The following is a 20,193-nucleotide window of genomic DNA, read 5'->3' on the forward strand; positions in this document are numbered from 1 at the left end:
CTAGATTACTTATAAACCCTATAAAATTACTTATAGATATGATGTAAATGCTATGTATGTGCGTGCCTGCGTGCTGAGTTACTTCAGTCATTTCTGACTCTGCGTGACCCTGTGGACTGCAGCTTGCCAGACTCCTCTGTCTATGGGATTCTCCAGGCAAGAATACTGGAGTGGGTTGCCTCCAGAGAATCTTCTCAATCCAGGGATTGAACTTGTGTCTCTTAATGTCTACATGCATTGGCAGGGGGGTTCTTTACCATTAGTGCCACCTGGGAAGCCCAAATGCTATGTAAATGGTTGTAAATACAAGCTAAAGATTATGTAAATAGTTGCAGGTATGTAGCAGATTCTTAAGTTCTGCTTCTTGGAGCTTTCTGGGGTTCTTCTCCCAAATATTTTCCATCCGTGGTTGGTTGAATCCCCGAATAGGATTAAGCTTCATTTGTGTGTGTATGCATACTCAATCATGTCTCTTCAGATTTTCTGTTTTTTAATTACCTTTTTGTTGAGGTAACATTGGCTACAACATTATATAAGCTTCATGTGTACGATAATATATTTTTACTATGTACGTTACAGCTCACCACCAAAAATTCAGTTTCCATCTGTCACCATATAGTTGATCCCCTTTACCTATTTCACTCTCCCCCGATCACCCCTTCCTCTTTGGTGACCACTATGTTCTCTATATCTATCTATTTGGTTTTATTTATTCAAGTTTTTTATTTTTTTATATTTCACATGAGTGAAATTACATGGTATTTATCTTTCTTCATCTGACTTATTTCATTTAGTTTAATACCCTTAAGGTACATCCATGTTGAAAGATGATACTGAGCAGTATCATCTTTATACTGAGCAATATTCTATTATTTTTGTGATTAAGTAGTGTGTATTCTTGTATATACATATCTATCTCAGTCGTGTCTGACTGTAGCCTACCAGGTTCCTCTGTCCATGGGATTTTCCAGGCAAGAATACTGGAGTGGGTTGCCATTTCCTTCTCCAGGAGATCTTCCCAACCCAGGGATTGAACCCAGGTCTTCCACACTGTAGGCAGACGCTTTACCATCTGAGCCACTGGGGAAGTCAATTCTTGTATATACATATCTATCTATGTGATGTATCACAGTGATTGGTTTGAGGATGTTGAATCAACTTGCTTTGATAGATCATGGTTTGGTTTGAGGATGTTGAACCATCCTTGCTTCTGTAGATCATGGTTGTGTGATCTTTGAATGTATTGTATTCAGCTTGCTAATATTTTGTTGAGAATTTTTGCATCTTTGCTTATCAGAGATATTGGCTATAATTTTCTTTTTTTGTTTGTGTTGTCTTCATTTGGTTTTGGTATCAGAGTGATGTTGGCTTTATGAAATTACTTAGCATTCCCTAGTTTTCAGTTTTTTTGAAGAGTTTGATAAGGATAGATATTAAATCATCTTTGAATGTTAGAATTTACATGTGAAGCCTCTGGTCCTGGGCTTTTGTTTTGGGGGAGGTTTTTATGTTTCCATTTCACTGTCTGTCTTCATGATTCAGTTTTGGGAGGTTATAATGATTCTAAAAATTTGTCTATGTTTCCAGTTAGTTGTTACATAGCTGTTCGTGATATTCTTTTATAATTCTTTGTATTTTTGTGGTATCTGGTCTGCTCTATTTCCAGTGCTTTCTAATACCTTCTTTATGTCATATATTGAGTTCTTCAGCTCCAGAATTTGTCTTGTTCTTTTTTAGGGTTTCAACCTCTTTGGTAAACTATTATTTCATTTCAGTAATTTTTATCTTGAGCTAACTGAACTTGAGCCTTTCTGAGTTTTCTTGTAGCTTGTTGAGTTTCTTCATGAGAGCTCTTTTGAATTCTCTATTAGATCATAATACTCCATAGTTTTAATTTTGCTTTGGATGAAATTGTCATTTTCTTTTTGTGATAGTGTTACTGTGGTTCTTCATGATGCTTCATGAGTTGTTCCTCTGGCGGTGTATTTGAAATAGAGAATTCATTTCAACTGATTCTGATAACTCAAAAATAATTAAAGGATTTTCTTTTCTCTTCCAATAGGTGGCGCTATAGCACAAGTTTTTGTTTTCTCTTAGCTGAGCTGCCTCTGGTTATATTTAGGAAGTAGCACTTTTCACCCTCCACCTGATGGGCAGAAAGCAAAGATGAACTAAAGAAGAACCTCTTGATAAAGGTGAAAGAGGAGAATGAAAAAGCTGGCTTAAAACTCAACATTCAAAAAACTAAGGTTATGGCATCCGGTGCCTTCACTTCATGGCAAACAAAATCACTGCAGATGGTGGGGCTTAATTGCTCTGTGACATGTGGGATCTTCCCAGACCAGGGATTGAACCTGTGTCACCTGTACTAACTAGCAGGTAGACTCCTTACCACTTGAGCCATCAGGGAAGCCCTGTCCTTTACTTTTCAGCCTGTTTGTGTCATTGAATCTAACATGTCTTTTGTAGATTGTATATATTAGTAGTTTAGTTTTTTAGCGGGAGGATGAAATCTAATTTATGCTTTTTTGTTTTATGGTTTTGGGTCCATATTTTTAAGACTAGTTTTTTAAGATCAGTTTTAAGTTCACAACAAAATCAAGAGGAAGTTACAGGGATTTCCCAAATATTCCCTGCTCCAACAGATACATCACCCATTACCAACATTGCTTACCAGAATAATACATTTGTTATAATCTATGAACCTATATTAATATATCATAGTCAACCAAAGTATCATTTACCTTAGGGTTCATTCTTTTTTTTAAATTTATTTATTTTTAAATTGAAGGGTAATTGCTTTACAGAATTGTGTTGGTTTCTGCCAAACGTCAACATGAATCTGCCATAGGTATACATCTGTCCCCTCCCTCTTAAACCTCCCTCCATCTCTTTCCCCATCCTACCTCTCTCAGTTTTTACAGAGCCCCAGTTTGAGTTCCTTGAGTCATACAGCAAATTCCCATTGGCTATCTATTTTACATATGGTAATGTAAGTTTCCATGTTACTCTCTGTTGACATGTTGATGTTGGCAATTTTATCGCTGGTTCCTCTGCCTTTTCTAAATCCAGCTTGTACATCTGGACGTTCTTGATTCACATACTGTTGAAGCCTAGCTTGAAATATTTTGAGCATTACTTTGCTAGCATGTGAAATGAATGCAATCGTGTGCTAGTTTGAACATTATTTGGCATTGCCCTTCTTTGGGACTGAAATGAAAACTGACCTTTTCCAGTCCTGTAGCCACTGCTGAGTTTTCCAAATTTGCTGGCATATTGAGTGTAGCACTTTAACAGCATCATCATTTAGGATTTGAAATCTTTATAGATGCCCTATGATGTCAGTCATTTCAGCCTGAAGGATTCTTTTAGTATTTCTCATAGGGCAGATTTACTAGCAACAAATTCTCTCATATCTGTTTTTTTGGTCTTTGTTTTTAAATCTGGAGATGCCTTAATTTCTCCTTTATTTTTAAAGGAGAACTTAGCTGGATATATAATTCTTGGTTGACCATGTATTTCTTTTAGCACTTTGAAGATGGTCATCTCACTGTCTTTCATCTTTTCTGATAAGACATAACTATCTGTTAACTCTCTTCATGGTCATATTTTAGGCTACAGCTTCCTCACTCAGTTTTAGTTGCCTCTACTTGTGTCTGCTTGCTTTCTTCCCAAATCCATTGAAACCTCTTGCTTCTTGCTCCGTGAGCTTATCCTTTTTAAAATTTTTTCTCACCAGGATCTTAGGAGGAAGGGGAAACTAGTGTATAAATTCAATCCACTACTTAAACCAGATGTTCTCTGTATCTTGCTATAGAAGGTCTGATCTAAGCCTGTGATTTCCCAGGAGCTACACACCTGCCCTTGTTTTAAGTTATCCAAGCTTGTCACTCAAGTGTTTCAAATATGTTTCACAGAATAGTATTTTCTTTGAGAAGTAGTTCAGGAATGTAAAAGATGTAAAATCTTGTTATCCTTCTCAGTCTGTAAATAAATGGAGATAGTAAGGTGAATAGTAAACCCTGCTTCATCTACTATTTTAAGTTTTTCATGTTGAACTAGCTGCAATTTATTTTAAAAATTCTAAACAGTGTCACAGTATTTAAAGGTGGATGTAATTATATGACCACAGTGTTTATATACTTACTAAAAAGAATATTCAGATACTAAACATCTTTTGGTTAGGAATCCAAATTATGGTCTGCAAAATGATGTGGTATGCTGTTTTTTTACTAAAAATAACTGATAAGGAGAATCTTTCTTGCTGATACCACCTGCATAGCAATGCCCTGATTCCAGGTAATGTGTTTGGTTTAAAATAGAATTTTGATAGGAACATTAATGCCCAAGTCTCACCCAGGAACATGAGTCTTTTTCTAGATCTGGTTGATGATGTAGAACTTCTTAACATATTTCAGGAGGTTGTGAAGATTGGGTTAGAAAAAAAAGAAAGTTTTATTTTTCTGGCAGCTAAATAGAACCCAGGAGACACACTTTCACAATAATCTATAGAATATGTGCTGCTAGGTGAATGCAGATTGCCTACCTAATGCATTGGTTCTCAAAGCATCAGGGTCATTGAAAACTAGTTAACAAGGCGATTCTCAGCCCCACCCAGACCTACTGAGTGGAAATTCTCGAGGTGGGGCTGACTAGTCTGGATTTTTAGGAAAGCCCTCCAATTGATTCTGATGAGTGTTGAATTAGGATTTGTTGACTTTTTTTTTAATGAATTTAGAAGTATCTGTGGTAGTGGCACTCATGTGAAGATGGTTGAAACCTGTAGGAATAACCAGTCAGATGTGGTTGTTTGTGGGAAAAGAGTATGGAAACCTTGCTTATGAAAACGAGTTTCACCTATTGTTAACATCTTACCTGTTTTATCATAGTATGTTTTGTGAACAGTCTGAACCAAACAGCATATTTCTTCAAATGATGAAATACTGAGAATGATACTGTACTGTTGTTTTTCTCTGATCTGTGATTAGTCTCCTGAGAGCTGGGGACCTTCCCTAAGGTGTATTTAAGGTGTGAGATCACAGAAGCCAGTGTGGTTCATAGCAAACTGCCAGACATAACGTATATTCAAAGCAGTCGTAAGTTATTTCCCTGAGGACTTATCTAGTTAGAAAAGCTGGAGGGATTTGAAAAAAAGAAAAGGTGTGTCTTAAATGTTGCCGGCCTGTTCTCCAGAGGTGATTTGAGGAGAAAGGGGATTTTATATAGTTCTAGGGTTTTTTGTTGTTGTTTTGTTGAGGATACAGACTCAGAGGTGGGATTCACAGTTGAGGACTTAGAGTTTAAAAGAAACATGGTTTTATTTTGTTTTACTACATAAGGAGTCATAAGGAGTGCATTAATTCTTTTAAGGACAAAATACTACATACTGTGGTATTAAGAATCTATTTTTTATAGCATCTGAGCCACTAGATAAATCTTGTCAGCCCTTCATGATGAGGGGATGTGAATAGAATGTGTAATTAGCATTAGGGAAAGCATCCTAAAGGGGAGAACATTTGGGCTGAGGGTTGAATTTATTGTCATCGTGCATATTTGGCAAAAAAAAAAAAAAAAAAGCTACACTCCTTAGGGAATTAGGAGGAACACAAATTTTTCAAGTTGCAAATTGAAAAGATGTTGGAAATGTCACTGTGATCAGGGAAGTTAAGACAGAGAGAATGCCATTTCTTGCATTTGTGTAGTGGTGCTATCATTTATTTGATAGGCTCTTAGCAAAAATCTTGAGATAAGTAAAGCATGATTACTCTTCCTCCTTTACAGATGAAAAAGCTGAGGTTCAGAGAGATTAAATGATGGTGGTGTGGTATATATTGGGTTGACCATAAAGTTCATTTGGGCTTTTCTATAAGATATTGTGAACAATATAGTTTGATATAGAAAGAATGATATAGAAGGTCCATATAATCAAAGCTATGGTTTTTCTAGTAGTCATGTACAGATGTGAGAGTTGGACCATAAAGAAGACTGAGTGTCAAACAATTGATGTTTTTGAACTGTAGTGTTGGAGAAGACTCTTGAGAGTCAGTTGGACTGCAAGGAGATCAAACCAGTCAATCCTAAAGGAAATCAGTCCTGAATATTCATTGGAAGGATTGATGTTGAAGCTGAAGCTCCAATACTTTGACTACCTGCTGTAAAGAACTGACTCACTGGAAAAGACCCTGATGGAAAGGTGGAAGGCAAGAGGAGAGGGCAACGGCAGTGGACGAGATGGTTAGATTGTATCACCGACTCAGTGAACATGAATTTGAGCAAGCTGTGGGAGATAGTAAAGGACAGGGTGCTACATTCCATGGGGTCTCAAAAAGTCGGACATGACTTAGCAACTGAATAGCAAACAACACTGCAAATGATTGAACTCTTTGGCCAACCCAATATTTATTCAACAAATTTTTGAGCATCTACTACATAACAGGCCCTTTTCTGGGCTTTTAAGACACAGTAGTTGACAAAGCAGACAAAAATCTATGACTTCATTGGGTAGAGAAAGGCAGATGGTAAATGGGATAAATAAGTAAATTATGTAATGTGCTTAGGTATATTTTCTTCACAAGTTCTGAGGAGAAAAACGGAACAGGGAAAGAGAGCTGGTTTAAAATGTGAATAGGGTGACTAGAAGGGTTTTGAAGAGGACGGTGACATGATCCATCTGAAGTTAAGATCATTCTGGCTTCTGTGTTGAAAACAGACTGTATTATCAATCAGGTATGGAATTAGATCTGTGTACTGGCTCTCAGGTAATCTTTATAACTTCTAGAGAGCAGATAGTCTCAGAGCTGTTAGTAAGTGTGCTTAAGATCACAAAGCCAGTAAGTGCCAACAACTCTATTGAAAATATGCTTAGATTTTGTAACATTATGTTTAGCTCTTTTCTGTTTCTGTTGGAAGGGGGGAACATAAAATATGTAAAAGGGCTGTGTTGTTGATACTTGTCTTTGGTATAGCAGTGAATGAAGATTTGGAAGGAAGAATTGACAGATTGTCTGCACAGAGCAAGACAAATTTGAAAATACTACTGTGGAAAGGAGCTCTGAAGACTTTCTTGAAAGGGAAGCAATTATAAATGGTGCAGAATCCAGTGTAGTTAAGTTCCAATGCATAGTGTAGCAGACTAAGGTCTGTCTTTATTGTTGAAAAGCTGTATGTATAGTGGTTAAGAGCACAAACTCTGGAGCTGAACTATGTAAATTCAAATCCCAGCTCAAATCCCAGTTCAGATAATAGCTATGACTTCAGACAAATTGTTTGACTTGACTTTGCCTTAGTTTCCTATCTGTAAAATAGAAATAATATACAGACTAAACATGTTCTTGCCGTATAATCCAGCAGTCATGCTCCTTGATGTTTACCCAAAGGAGCTGAAAAACCTTTGTCCACACAAAAACCTGTACACAGATGTTTATAGCCACTATATTCATAAGTACCAAAACTCAGAAACAACCAAGTTGTTCTTCAGTAGGTAAGTGAATAAACTATGGTACATATAGAGAATGGAATATTATTCAGTACTAAAAAAAATGCACTTTCAAGCCATGAAGACATGGAAGATGTTAATTGTATATTAGTAAGTGAAAGCCAATCTGAAAAGGCTACATAATGTATGATTTCAACTATATTGCATTCTGGAAAAGCCAAAGTATGGAGACAGTGAACAGATTAATTATTACTGGGATGGGGTGTAGAGTGTAACTAAGTGGAGCATAGAGGATTTTTAGGGCAGACACAGTACTGTGTATGATACTATAATGGATACATATCATGATTCTTTGCAACCCCATAGACTGTAGCCCACACAGTCCTCTGTCCATGGAATTCTCCAGGCAAGAATACTGGAATGGTTGCCTTTTCCTACTCCAGGGGCTCTGTCCAGCCTAGGGATCAAATCCAGGTTCCTGGTGTCTCTTGCATTGGCAGGTGGGTTCTTTACCACTAGCACCACCTGGGAAACCTATGCATGTCATACATCTGTCCAGTTCCATAGAGTGTCCAATGCCAAGAGTGAATCCTAAGGTAAACTATTGACTCTGGGTGATTATGACGTATCAGTGTAGGTTCTTCTATTATAACACATGTACCACTTTGGTGGGAGGGTGTTGATAATGAGAGGCTGGGCATGTGGGAAATAGGGCAGGGGTTTAGGGGAAAATCTCTGTACCTTCTACTCAGTTTTGCTATGTATCTAAAACTGCTCTAAAAATAAAATAATTTTTTAAAATGGAAATAATGGTGATACTCATCTAATAATATTGTCATGGATATTATGAGTTGAGATATATAAAGCATTTGGAACAGGGCTTGGCATTAAGTAAGTGTATGTGTTATTATTCATGAACATAAAAATATATATGTTACATAGGTTCACTCATAGACTTAGGCTTGCATCTGTTTTTCCCCATACAAACTTAAACTTTTTAGCCACAGAAGCTTTTATCATGATTGCTGTATAGAATCTAATCATTTTGATTGAATTTCTTTAAGTGTGGCAGAAAGCCTCTTACCAGAATGAGCTGGAGTGTAAGTTGATGATAGAAATTGTTAGACCAAATTTAATAAATCATTTTGAGGATGGGCCAAAGAATCTGCATTTTCCATAAGCACTCAAGGTGATTCTGATGCACGTTGGAGTGCTAGTGCTTTGAGAGTCTAGGAAGAATATACCATACTTCTAATATCTCAGGCACTTATTAATACAATCCCTGCAAATTCTCTCCCCAAAATACATGTATAAATTTTGGCAGATCACTATGTATCTGGAAGATGGAAGAGAAAGTAGTGATGGGAATACCAGACCACCTGACCTGCCTCTTGAGAAACCTATATGCAAGTCAGGAAGCAACAGTTAGAACTGGACATGAACAACAGGCTGGTTCCAAATGGGAAAAGGAGTACGTCAAGGCTGTATATTGTCACCTTGCTTATTTAACTTATATGCAGTGTACATCATGAGAAACGCTGGGCTGGAAGAAGCACAAGCTGGAATCAAGATTGCCCAGAGAAATATCAATAACCTCAGATATGCAGATGACACCACCCTTATGGCAGAAAGTGAAGAGGAACTCAAAAGCCTCTTGATGAAAGAGGAGAGTGAAAAAGTTGGCTTAAAGCTCAACATTCAGAAAACGAAGATCATGGCATCTGGTCCCATCACTTCATGGGAAATAGATGGGGAAACAGTGTCAGACTTTATTTTTGGGGGCTCCAAAATAACTGCAGGTGGTGATTGCAGCCATGAAATTAAAAGATGCTTACTCCTTGGAAGCAAAGTTATGACCAACCTAGATAGCATATTCAAAAGCAGAGACATTACTTTGTCAACAAAGGTCCGTCTAGTCAAGGCTATGGTTTTTCCAGTGGTCATGTATGGATGTGAGAGTTGGACTGTGAAGAAAGCTGAGCACTTAAGAATTGATGCTTTTGAACTGTGGTGTTGGAGAAGACTCTTGAGAGTCCCTTGGACTGCAAGGAGATCCAACCAGTCCATCCTAAAGGAGACCATTCCTGGGTATTCATTGGAAGGACTGATGCTGAGGCTGAAACTCCAATACTTTGGCCACCTTATGCGAAGAGTTGACTCATTGGAAAAGACCCTGCTGTTGAGAGGGATTGGGGACAGGAGGAGAAGGGGATGACAGAGGATGAGATGGCTGGATGGCATCACTGACTCGATGGACATGAGTTTGGGTAAACTCCGGGAGTTGGTGATGGACAGGGAGGCCTGGTGTGCTGCGATTCATGGGGTCGCAAAGAGTTGGACATGACTGAGCAACTGAACTGAACTGAACTGAACTGATGGAGGGTCAGTGCACAAATGAGCACTTTTGCAGAGTTCTCCTGGATTTGAGTTATTTGAAGAGAGCCAAGGGGGATTTCTGCTTCCAACCAAGATGAAATAACAAGAGACCAGAATCACCACCCTGCCTGAAATAACTATAAAACTAGACAAAATATGTAAAAATGGTTTTGGACATTGAAAAACAGGCAGCTTGGAATCATGATCTTTGAGAGAGGACAAGCAAACATGGTGAGCTTCAGGTTGCACCAGCTGCCTCCCTGGAAGCAGTTTGCATGCTGCAGTATGGGGAGTACCTAAACAGAGTCTTCTTGGAGATGTGAAGAGAGCCAGGATGGCTAGAAGTTGCAGTGTAGTATGTTGGAGAGAACGGAGTAGCATGAAGAGAGGCTATAGAAACATGTGGAGGACCCTCAGGTTTTTGCTGGCCTAGAGTATTTGGCTGAGTACTGATCTGCACAGACTACCCAAGACTAGGGAGAGATACAGGAAGAAGTAGACAGAACAGTTCCAGGGCATTCACGGGGCTGGAAATAGTTCATGTTCCCACCAGTCAGAGAAGAAAAGCCTCATGATACCCAGAGCATCAGGTGGAAGCCTTACAAAGTTGTGGCCTTAAGCAATGGGCTAAATTAGCCTAAAATGAAGGCAGTTGTGGAGCTGCCATACTAATTTCAGATAACTAGTCTAATGAGGCAGGAAAAAGTGAGTAATTGAGACCTATTGAATAAGTAATGAGGATTTCCTTGTGGAGAAAGAAGGATTAAGTAAAACAGGATAAAAGTATGACTGGTTGTTCAAGCAAACAGGAAAGCTGTTTAATTTGTAAACCAGTGGAACTGAGTTTAAACAGTACTAGAGCTACTAGTACTTGAGCTACTAGAGTTTAGATGAAGGCACGTGATCAACAACTGCACGAAGAATGAAAGGGAATCTGCACTGAATACTTTTGATAGCCCTACAGATACAAATGGGCTTCCTAGGTGGCGCTAGTGGTAAAGAACCCGCCTGCCCATACAGGAGACATAAGAGATGCAGGTTCAATCCCTGGGTGGGATCAAGCCTCTGGAGAATGAAATGGCAAGCCACTCCAGTGTTCTTGTCTGGAGAATAGGGTTGCAAAGACTTGCAACTAAAGTGACTTACCATGAATGCATGCACACACAATACATGTATATAATATCTAACACACAAAATAATTATTTTGTATTTTGTCTTGCATATTAGAATAAGCCTATAGACAAGGCATGGAAGACAAGGCATGGAAAACTTGATTACAGGTATTTTTTGTTGTTCAATTGCTAAATCATGTCTGACTCTTTTGCAATCCCATGGACTGTAGCCCGCTAGGCTCCTCTGACCATGGAATTTTACATGCAAGAATACTGGAATGAGTTGTCATTTCCTTCTCCAGGGGTTCTTCCTGACTCAGGAATCAAAGCTGCATCTCCTGCATTGGCAGGTGAATTCTTTACTGCTGACCCCCCAGGAATGCCCAATTGCAGATATAGCTTAAGTATAAAAATTAAAAATCATTTAAAAAATGATATAGGTCCCCTCCACTTCCAAGTTCTTCTACCTATATCATTTTTTCAATTACTTTTAATTTTTAAGCTTTAGCTAGATCTTAACTAGCTAAAGCTTAAAATTAAAAATTGTTTTTTTTAAAAGGAAATGAAATAGCAGAACTTGGAAGTGGAGAGGAAAGGTGAAATGGAATAGTACAGATAAAATTACTTTTCTTATTTTACAAGGTAAGAATCAAGATACTGTTTAAAGTTGATAGAATAAAATATGGTTAAATGATGTTACTTAAAATTACAAAGATAATCAGAAGAATTAAAAATGTTTTGGTATGTTTGGTGGAGAAAGATTTGGCATGGTGGGAGGTAGGTAGAGTAAATGAGCCAGTTTTTTCGTTTTGGTGAATCATTTTAAAGATGATAAAATAATAACCAGAAGTATACATGTAGTCATTTCCCCTGGAAGAACTAAACCCAGTGTTTACATTTTTTACCTCTGGGGAGTAAAAGTTGGGATGGGAGATAAGAATGGAGACTTTTCATTCTGTACCATTATTTCTTTGTAAACTTTTATATATGCTTAATTATCTGTGTTTGAAGGTCTACTTTTTAACCTCAAAATGTATTGCAAATCATTTTTAGCCTTTTTTAAAAAAAGTGTCTTGATGTGTCTTGGGACTTCTGAAAACACTAATGTGATAGTAAACCACATACACTGTGCAGACAGGGGAGCTGATTGTTTTTGGTTTAATTTTTGATGATTACAGCCCATCTGAGGGTTAGATCTCAGCTCTGGGTACTAGGATATGAATAACTATAGAATTTAAATAGAAAGGGCATCCATGTCTATGAGGTCTAGAACCATTACATATGAAAAATGTGGAGGAGAAGATCTGCTGGTGGATAGTCTGGGAAGATGTAATGCGAGAGTGCATGATCGCTAGCCAGCTTTAGATATGTGGAACAAAGGGTTTATTATTCTGTGTGGTCTCAGAGCAGATATTTACAGAGTAGCCACATAAAAAGAGTTTTTTACTAGAATTATGTGATGATGTCACTGTTAATTTTCAAAGACATTGTGGAGAGAATGCTCATATGGGTTAGGATTCTAATAGAGGACTTCTGAGGTTCCTCACAAATTTGAGTTTCTGAGGGCCAAGTTGAGAAGAAAGTTTTAATATAGTCCACAATCTTATTTGTACTTTTTACTACCCAAAGGGATAAGATTAATTCAACACTATTTAAAGCCATTTTGGGGGTTGTTTCTTTGGCCACTCTGTGCAGCATGCTGCTGCTAAGTCACTTCAGTCGTGTCCGACTCTGTGCGACCCCATAGATGGCAGCCCACCAGGCTCCCCCATCCCTGGGATTCTCCAGGCAAGAACACTGGAGTGGGTTGCCATTTCCTTCTCCAATGCATGAAAGTGAAGTCGCTCAGTCGTATCCAACTCTTAGCGACATGGGATCTTAATTTCCAGACCAGGGATCAAACCCCTTCCCCTACATTGAAAGTGTGGAGTCTTAACCACTGGACCACCAGGGAAGTTCCTAAAGTGATGTTTTCAATGGGTTTTAGGTGTTAGATCCATGAAAGTCATCTAATATGCCATTTCACCTCAAGAGATATGTATGCAGTGAACGTGTCCCTTACATCAGAGAAGAGAAAGTCATGGCTTCTCCTTTTGAGACCCCATGGTGTGCAGGGGAGCCAGTCCAGTAGTCACATTTTATTACATCACAGCTGAAGAGCTTAGGGTGGCTTCAGGAAAGACTTAACAGAAAAAGTGACAGGGAGGTCTGTCTTGTCACCACATGCTGGATCACCTGGGACATGCTTCATAACTCCTCATCTACCGAACAACAATTCTGACTGCTCTAAAAATCCCATGGTTCTAAAATGGTGATAATTGTTTTTTGGGGGTCAAAATATGTTTTAAAGGTCCAGAATTTTGAAAAGTAATATGGTAAAAATATTGTAAATCTGATCTTAGTGGGTATTCTTTTAAATTAAATTTTTGCTAATGAGTTTCCTGGAACAACTTGTTCCATTAGTCCATTGACTTCTTGTCTTTGTCTAATATTTGTTTGAAATATTATGTACATTATAAATTTCATATTAGTATGATACCAGATTTGTGATATGAATATTGCAGGAATTTCTTTTATCTTTCATGGTAGAGTACATCTATGATTTTAATTTCTGTATTTCTTTTGAAGGGAGACCGTTTCATCAAGTAGGACTTGAAAATTTTATACCTATTGAACATATAAAACTTGATTTTAGAAATAAAATTTTAATGAATTTGAAATTGTCAGAGGGTCACTGAAATTTGTGAAGTGTTTTTTTTTTTTTTTTCCCACAAAAATAAATGCTCCAAGGAAAATATTAAGACTGTATTTAATTACCACCTGGGGCTTCCCTGGTGGCTCAGACGGTAAAGCGTCTGCCTACAGTGCGGGAGACCCGGGTTCAATCCCTGGGTCAGGAAGATCCCCTGGAGAAGGAAACGGTAACCCACTCCAGTATTCATGCCTGGAAAATCCCATGGACTGAGGAGCCTGGTGGGCTATAATCCATGGGGTCGCAAAGAGTTGGACACGACTGAGTGACTTCTGTGTGTGTGTGTGTTAATTACCACTTAGTTTATTGGTGCCAAAATTTTCAACAGATTTTTAAAGCATTTTTTAAAAATTAACAATCACATAAAAATTAGTCTTTGATCCCCTAGTCATTGATGCTCAAACAATAAACATGGCTTTTCAAAGAAAAATATTAAGATCGTTATTTAGGAAAAAAAATTTAATACTGTATGTGACTTTCTGCTGTATCGCCATTAACTCTCCCCTTCTAGAAAATTCCAAGTTTCTAATCATGGCTTTCTGGTGACCAGCCCCCATCCAGGAGCCATCCAGTAGCCCACCTAGAGTTAAGAGTTACCCCATTAGAACTAGAACAAAGAGTCTCATAGAGTCCTTATCACTTAGGAATTTACAGGTGTCTAGTTGCTCTGTGTCAGGAACCAGGGAGCAGAAATCAATATGTGTTTTGTTTATTTCACAATCTGACACATAATAGGGGCTTCAGAAAAGTGACGATTTTTGCTTTTTGACACGTTAAAAGATTTACTTAACTTTCCTCAGTGGAAACCATAGCAACACAATGGTTACTTAGCCATATAATTTACCATGAGATAGATGAATACTGTTAACTGTAAAGTCATAAATTCAGTAACTCTCACTGAATTGAATTAGTAAAGAAGGAGGGATTCTGTTTAATTGCGTAGTGTACCATCCTGTCCACAATAAATGTTACCCCTTGAGCCTAGTTCAAGTACAAATTCCTTTTTTAAGCATTACACCTGCCCTCAAATTGGGCAGCCCTCTTGCTTGTCCCAGACTGCCTTGTGACACTTAGCACGTTAGCATTATTTGTGTCTACATCTTATCTTCCCAACAGTCTATAAATGTACAGGAAGAGTAGGTCTTATTTTTTTCTATCATTTCCTTACAGTCTAGCACAGCACTGTCCAGTAGAATATTATATGAGCTACATATTCAAATTTGGATTCTCCAGTAACAACAAAAAGAATCAGAAAAATAATTTTAATAATTTATTTAACCTAATATATTTTAAAATATTTAAATGTAAAATCAGTATAAAAAATTAAATATTTTACATTTTTTGTGCCATTCTCCAAAATCTTATAGTTTATATCTATAGCATATCTCAGATCTATACTAGCCACATTTTAAATGCTCAGTAACCACTTAGCTAATGACTGCTGTATTAGACAGTAGAAGACTAGCACATTTTAGGTGATTAGCAAATAAATATTCCATAGGCAAAACTTCAAAAAGTAATCTTTTCTCTCCAACAGACTACCATGGCTGCAGGAGCCTTGCCTCAAAATGAACAACCATATTCTACATTGGTGAATAACAGTGGATATGCTGCAAACATGAAAGGTAATAGTTCTTTTTTTTTCCTTATTAATTTATACTTTATTTTATTTTTTCTTAAATTTATTTTTTAATTGGAGGAAAATTGCTTTATAGTCTTGTGTTGGTTTCTGCCATACAACAACTTGAATAAGCCATAATTATACATAAATCGGAGAAGGCAGTGGCACCCCACTCCAGTACTCTTGCCTGGAAAATCCCATGGATGGAGGAGCCTGGTAGGCTGCAGACCATGGGGTCTCGAAGAGTCGGACACGACTGAGCGACTTCACTTTCATTTTTCCCTTTCATGCATTGGAGAAGGAAATGGCAACCCACTCCAGTGTTCTTGCCTGGAGAATCCCAGGGACGGGGGAGCCTGGTGGGCTGCCGTCTATGGGGTCGCATAGAGTCGGACACGACTGATGCGACTTAGCAGCAGCAGCAGCAGCAGCATACATATATCACCTCCCTCTTGAGCCTCCCTCCCCTCCCCCATCCCACCCTACCAGGTCATCACAGAGCACTGGGCTGGGCTCTCTGTGTTCTATGGCAACTTCCACCAGCTATGTGTTTTACCCACGATACTGTATATATGTCAATGCTACTGTCTCCATTCGTCCCACCCTCTTCTTCCCCACTATCTCCACAAGTCCATTCTCTACATCTGTGTCTCCATTACTCCCATGCAGATAGGTTCATCAGTATCATTTTTCTAAATTCTGTATATATACATTTACTATATGATATGTACTGACTTACTTCACTCTGTATAACAAGCTCTAAGTTCATCTACCTCACTACCACTAACTCAAATTCATGACCCTATGGACTATATATATAGTCCATGGAGTTCTCCAGGCCAGAATACTGGAGTGGGTAGCCGTTTCCATCTCCAGGGGATCTTCCCAACCCAGGGATTGAACCCAGGTCTCATACATTGCAGGCAGATTCTTTACCAGCTGAGCTGCCAGGGAAGCTCATTTATTTTTATGGCTTAATAATCCATTGTATATATGTACATCTTCTTTATCCATTCATCTGTTGATGGACATCTAGGTTCCTTCTGTGTCCTGGCTATTGTAAGTAGTGTTGCAATGAACACTGGGTTATGTGTGTCTTTTTGAATTGTGGTTTTATCAGGGTATATCCCCAGTAGTGGGAGTGCTGCGTTATATGGTAGATTTATTCCTAGCTTCTTAAGAAGTCTCCATAATGGCTGTATCAGTTTACTTTTCCACCAGCTTTGCAGGAGGGTTCCCTTTTCTGCATATCCTCTCTAACATTTAAGGTTTGTAGACTTTTTGATAATGACCATTCTGATTGGTTTTTGCCAAGAGAATGCACTGGTCATAGCAAACACCCTCTTCCAACAACGCAAGAGAAGACTACACATGGACATCACCAGATGGACAATACTGAAATCAGATTGATTCTATTATTTTCAGCCAAAGTTTCAGAAGCTCTATACAGTCAGCAAAAACAAGACCTGGAGCTGAGTGTGGCTCAGATCTTGAACTTCTTATTGCCAGATTCAGACCTAAATTGAAGAAAGAAGGTAAAACCACTAGACCATTCACATATGACCTAAATCAAATTCCTTACGATTATACAGTGGAAGTGACAAATAGATTCAAGGGATTAGATCTGTTAGGCAGAGTGCCTGAAGAACTATCGACGGAGGTTCGTGACATTGTACAGGAGGCAGTGATCAAGACCATCCCCAGGAAAAAGAAATGGGCAGTGGTTGTCTGAGGAGGCATTATAAATAGCTGAGAAAAGAAGAGAAGCAAAAGGCAAAGGAGAAAAGGAAAGATATACCCATTTGCATTACTTTGTCAAGAAAGGTCTATGTAGTCAAGGCTGTGTTTTTACAGTGGTCATGTATGGATGTGAGAGTTGGACTATAAAGAAAGTTGAGTGCTGAAGAATTGATGCTTTGAACTGTGGTGTTGGAGAAGACTTTTGAGAGTCCCTTGGACTGCAAGGAGATCCAACCAGTCCATCCTAAAGGAGATCAGTCCTGGGTGTCCATTGGAAGGACTGATGTTGAAGCTGAAACTCCAATACTTTGGCCACCTGATGTCATGAGCTGACTCATTTGAAAAGACCCTGATGCTGGGAAAGATTGAGGGCAGGAGGAGAAGGGGATGACAGAGGATGAGATGGTTGGATGGTGTCACCGACTCAATGGACATGGGTTTGGGTGGCCTCTGGGAGTTGGTGATGGACAGGGAGGCCTGGTGTGCTGCACTTCATGGGGTTGCAAAGAGTCAGACACAACTGAGCAACTGAACTGAACTGAACTGAATGCAGAGTTCCAAAGAATAGCAAGGAGAGATAGAAAGATTTCTTCAGTGATCAATGCAAAGAAATAGAGGAAAGCAATAGAATGGGAAAGACTAGAGATCTCTTCAAGAAATTAGAGATACCAAGGGAACATTTCATGCAAAGATGGGCTCAATAAAGGACAGAAATGGTATGGACCTAACAGAAGCAGAAGATATGAAGAAGAGGTGGCAGGAATACACAGAGAAAGTATACAAAAAAGGTCTTCCTGACCCAGATAATCATGATAGTGTGATCATTCACCTAGAGCCAGACATGCTGGAATGTGAAGTCAAATGGGCCTTAGGAAGCATCACTACAAACAAAGCTAGTGGAGGTAATTGAATTCCAGTTGAAGTATTTCAAATCCTAAAAGATGATTCTGTGAAAGTACTGCATTCAATATGCCAGCAAATTTGGAAAACTCAGCAGTGGCCACAGGACTGGAAAAGGTCAGTTTTCATTCCAATCCCTAAGACGGACAATGCCAAAGAATGCTCAAACTACCACACAGTTGCACTCATCTCACATGCTAGTAAAGTAATGTTCAAAATTCTCTAAGCCAGGTTTCAACAATGTGTGAACTGCAAACTTCCATATGTTCAAGCTGGATTTAGAAAAGGCAGAAGAACCGGAGATTAAATTTCCAACATGCGTTGGATCATCAAAGAAGCAAGAGAGTTCCAGAAAAACATCTATTTCTGCTTTATTGACTATGCCAAAGCCTTTGACTGTGTGGATCACAACAAACTCTGGAAAATCCTGAAAGAGATGGGAATACCAGACCACCTGACCTGCCTCTTGAGAAACCTATATGTAGGCCAGGAAGCAACAGTTAGGACTGGACATGGAACAACAGCCCAGTTCCAAATAGGGAAAGGAGTACGTCAAGGCTGTATATTGTCACCCTGCTTATTTAACTTATATGTAGAGTATATCATGAGAAATGCTGGGCTGGATGAAGCACAATCTGGAATCAAGATTGCCGGGAGAACTATCAATAACCTCAGATATGTAGATGACACCACCCTTATGGCAGAAAGTGAAGAAGAACTAAAAAGCCTCTTGATGAAAGTGAAAGAGGAGAGTGAAAAAGTTGGCTTATAGCTCAACATTCAGAAAACTAAGATCATGGCATCCAGCCCCATCACTTCATGGTAAATAGATGGGGACACAATGGAAACCGTGAGAGACTTTATTTTTTGGGCTCCAAAATTACTGCAGATGGTGATTGCAGCCATGAAATTAAAAGATGCTTGCTCCTTGGAAGAAAAGTTATAAGCAACCTAGACAACATATTAAAAAGTAGAGACATTACTTTGCCAAACAAGGTCCATCTAATCAAGGCTATGGTTTTTCCAGTAGTCATGTGTGGATGTGAGAGTTGGCTTTAAAGAAAGCTGAGCAACAAAGAATTGATGCTTTTGAACTGTGGTGTTGGAGAAGACTCTTGAGAGTCCCTTGGACTGCAAGGAGATCCAACCAGTCCATCCTAACAGAAATCAGTCCTGAATATTCATTGGAAGGACTGATGTTGAAGCTGAAACTCCAATACTTTGGCCACCTGATGTGAAGAACTGACTCATTTGAAAAGACCCTGATGCTGGGAAAGATTGAGGGCAGGAGGAGAAGGGGACGACAGAGAATGAGATGGTTGGATGGCATCACTGACTCATTGGACATGAGTTTGAGTAAGCTCTGGGAGTTGGTGATGGACAGGGAGGCCTGGTGTGCAGCAGTCCATGGGGTCGCAAAGAGTCGGACGTGACTGAGCGACTGAACTGAAGTGATTCTGACTGGTATTAGATGATACCTCACTGTAGTTTTGCTTTACATTTCTCTAATAATAAGCCATTTTGAGCATCTTTCATGTGTTTATCGGAGAAGGCAACGGCACCCCACTCCAATACTTTTACCTAGAAAATCCCATGGACGGAGGAGCCTGGTAGGCTGCAGTCCATGGGGTTGCGAAGAGTCGGACACAACTGAGCAACTTCACTTTCACTTTTCACTTTCATGCATTGGAGGAGGAAATGGCAACCCACTCCAGTGTTCTTGCCTGGAGAATCCCAGGGACGGGGAAGCCTGGTGGGCTGCCGTCTATGGGGTCGCACAGAGTCGGACACGACTGAAGTGACTTAGCAGCAGCAGCAGCATGTGTTTATAGGCCATCTGTATGTCTTCTTTGGAGAAATACCTGTTTAGGTCTTCTGCCCATTTTTTGTTTAGGTTGTTTATTTTTCTGATATTGAGCTGTCATGAGCTGCTTATATGTCTTAGAAATTAATCCTTTATCAGTTGCTTCATTTGCAGTTATTTTCCCATTCTACATGTTGTCTTTTCATCATTTTTGTAGTTTCGCTTGCTGAGTGAGTGCTTGATTATTTAGAAGTGTTTTGTTTAGCCTCTATTTGTTTGTGTTTTTTACACCTTTTTTTTCCTTGTAATTGATATCTAATCTTATACCCTTATGTAAGTGTTGTTACCATTGATGTGGGGATTTAAAGTCCCTTAGTATTTCTGTGATACTGTAAATTTCTTCCTTTATGTATATTCATATTTGCTTTATGTATTTAGGTGCTCCTATGTTGA

At 38.8% G+C, this 20,193-nt stretch overlaps 1 protein-coding gene across 3 annotated transcripts in view; it reads left to right on the forward strand.

Annotated features, from left to right (window-relative positions):
* The window catches only part of PTPDC1 (protein tyrosine phosphatase domain containing 1), a 74,344-nt gene that overhangs the window by 11,478 nt on the left and 42,673 nt on the right, over positions 1 to 20,193 (forward strand). For 2 of the 3 annotated variants that reach the window (XM_061426246.1, XM_061426248.1), the window contains exon 2: positions 15,213 to 15,300. In XM_061426246.1, the coding sequence (XP_061282230.1) occupies positions 15,219 to 15,300 (82 nt within the window). In that variant the 5' untranslated portion in view covers positions 15,213 to 15,218. Of the gene's footprint in view, positions 1 to 2,062; positions 2,196 to 15,212; positions 15,301 to 20,193 lie in introns of all 3 variants that reach the window. The other variant, XM_061426247.1, reaches the window with a different exon arrangement.

This window comes from Bos javanicus, chromosome 8 (assembly GCF_032452875.1).
Source record: "Bos javanicus breed banteng chromosome 8, ARS-OSU_banteng_1.0, whole genome shotgun sequence".
Lineage (NCBI taxonomy): Eukaryota > Metazoa > Chordata > Mammalia > Artiodactyla > Bovidae > Bos > Bos javanicus.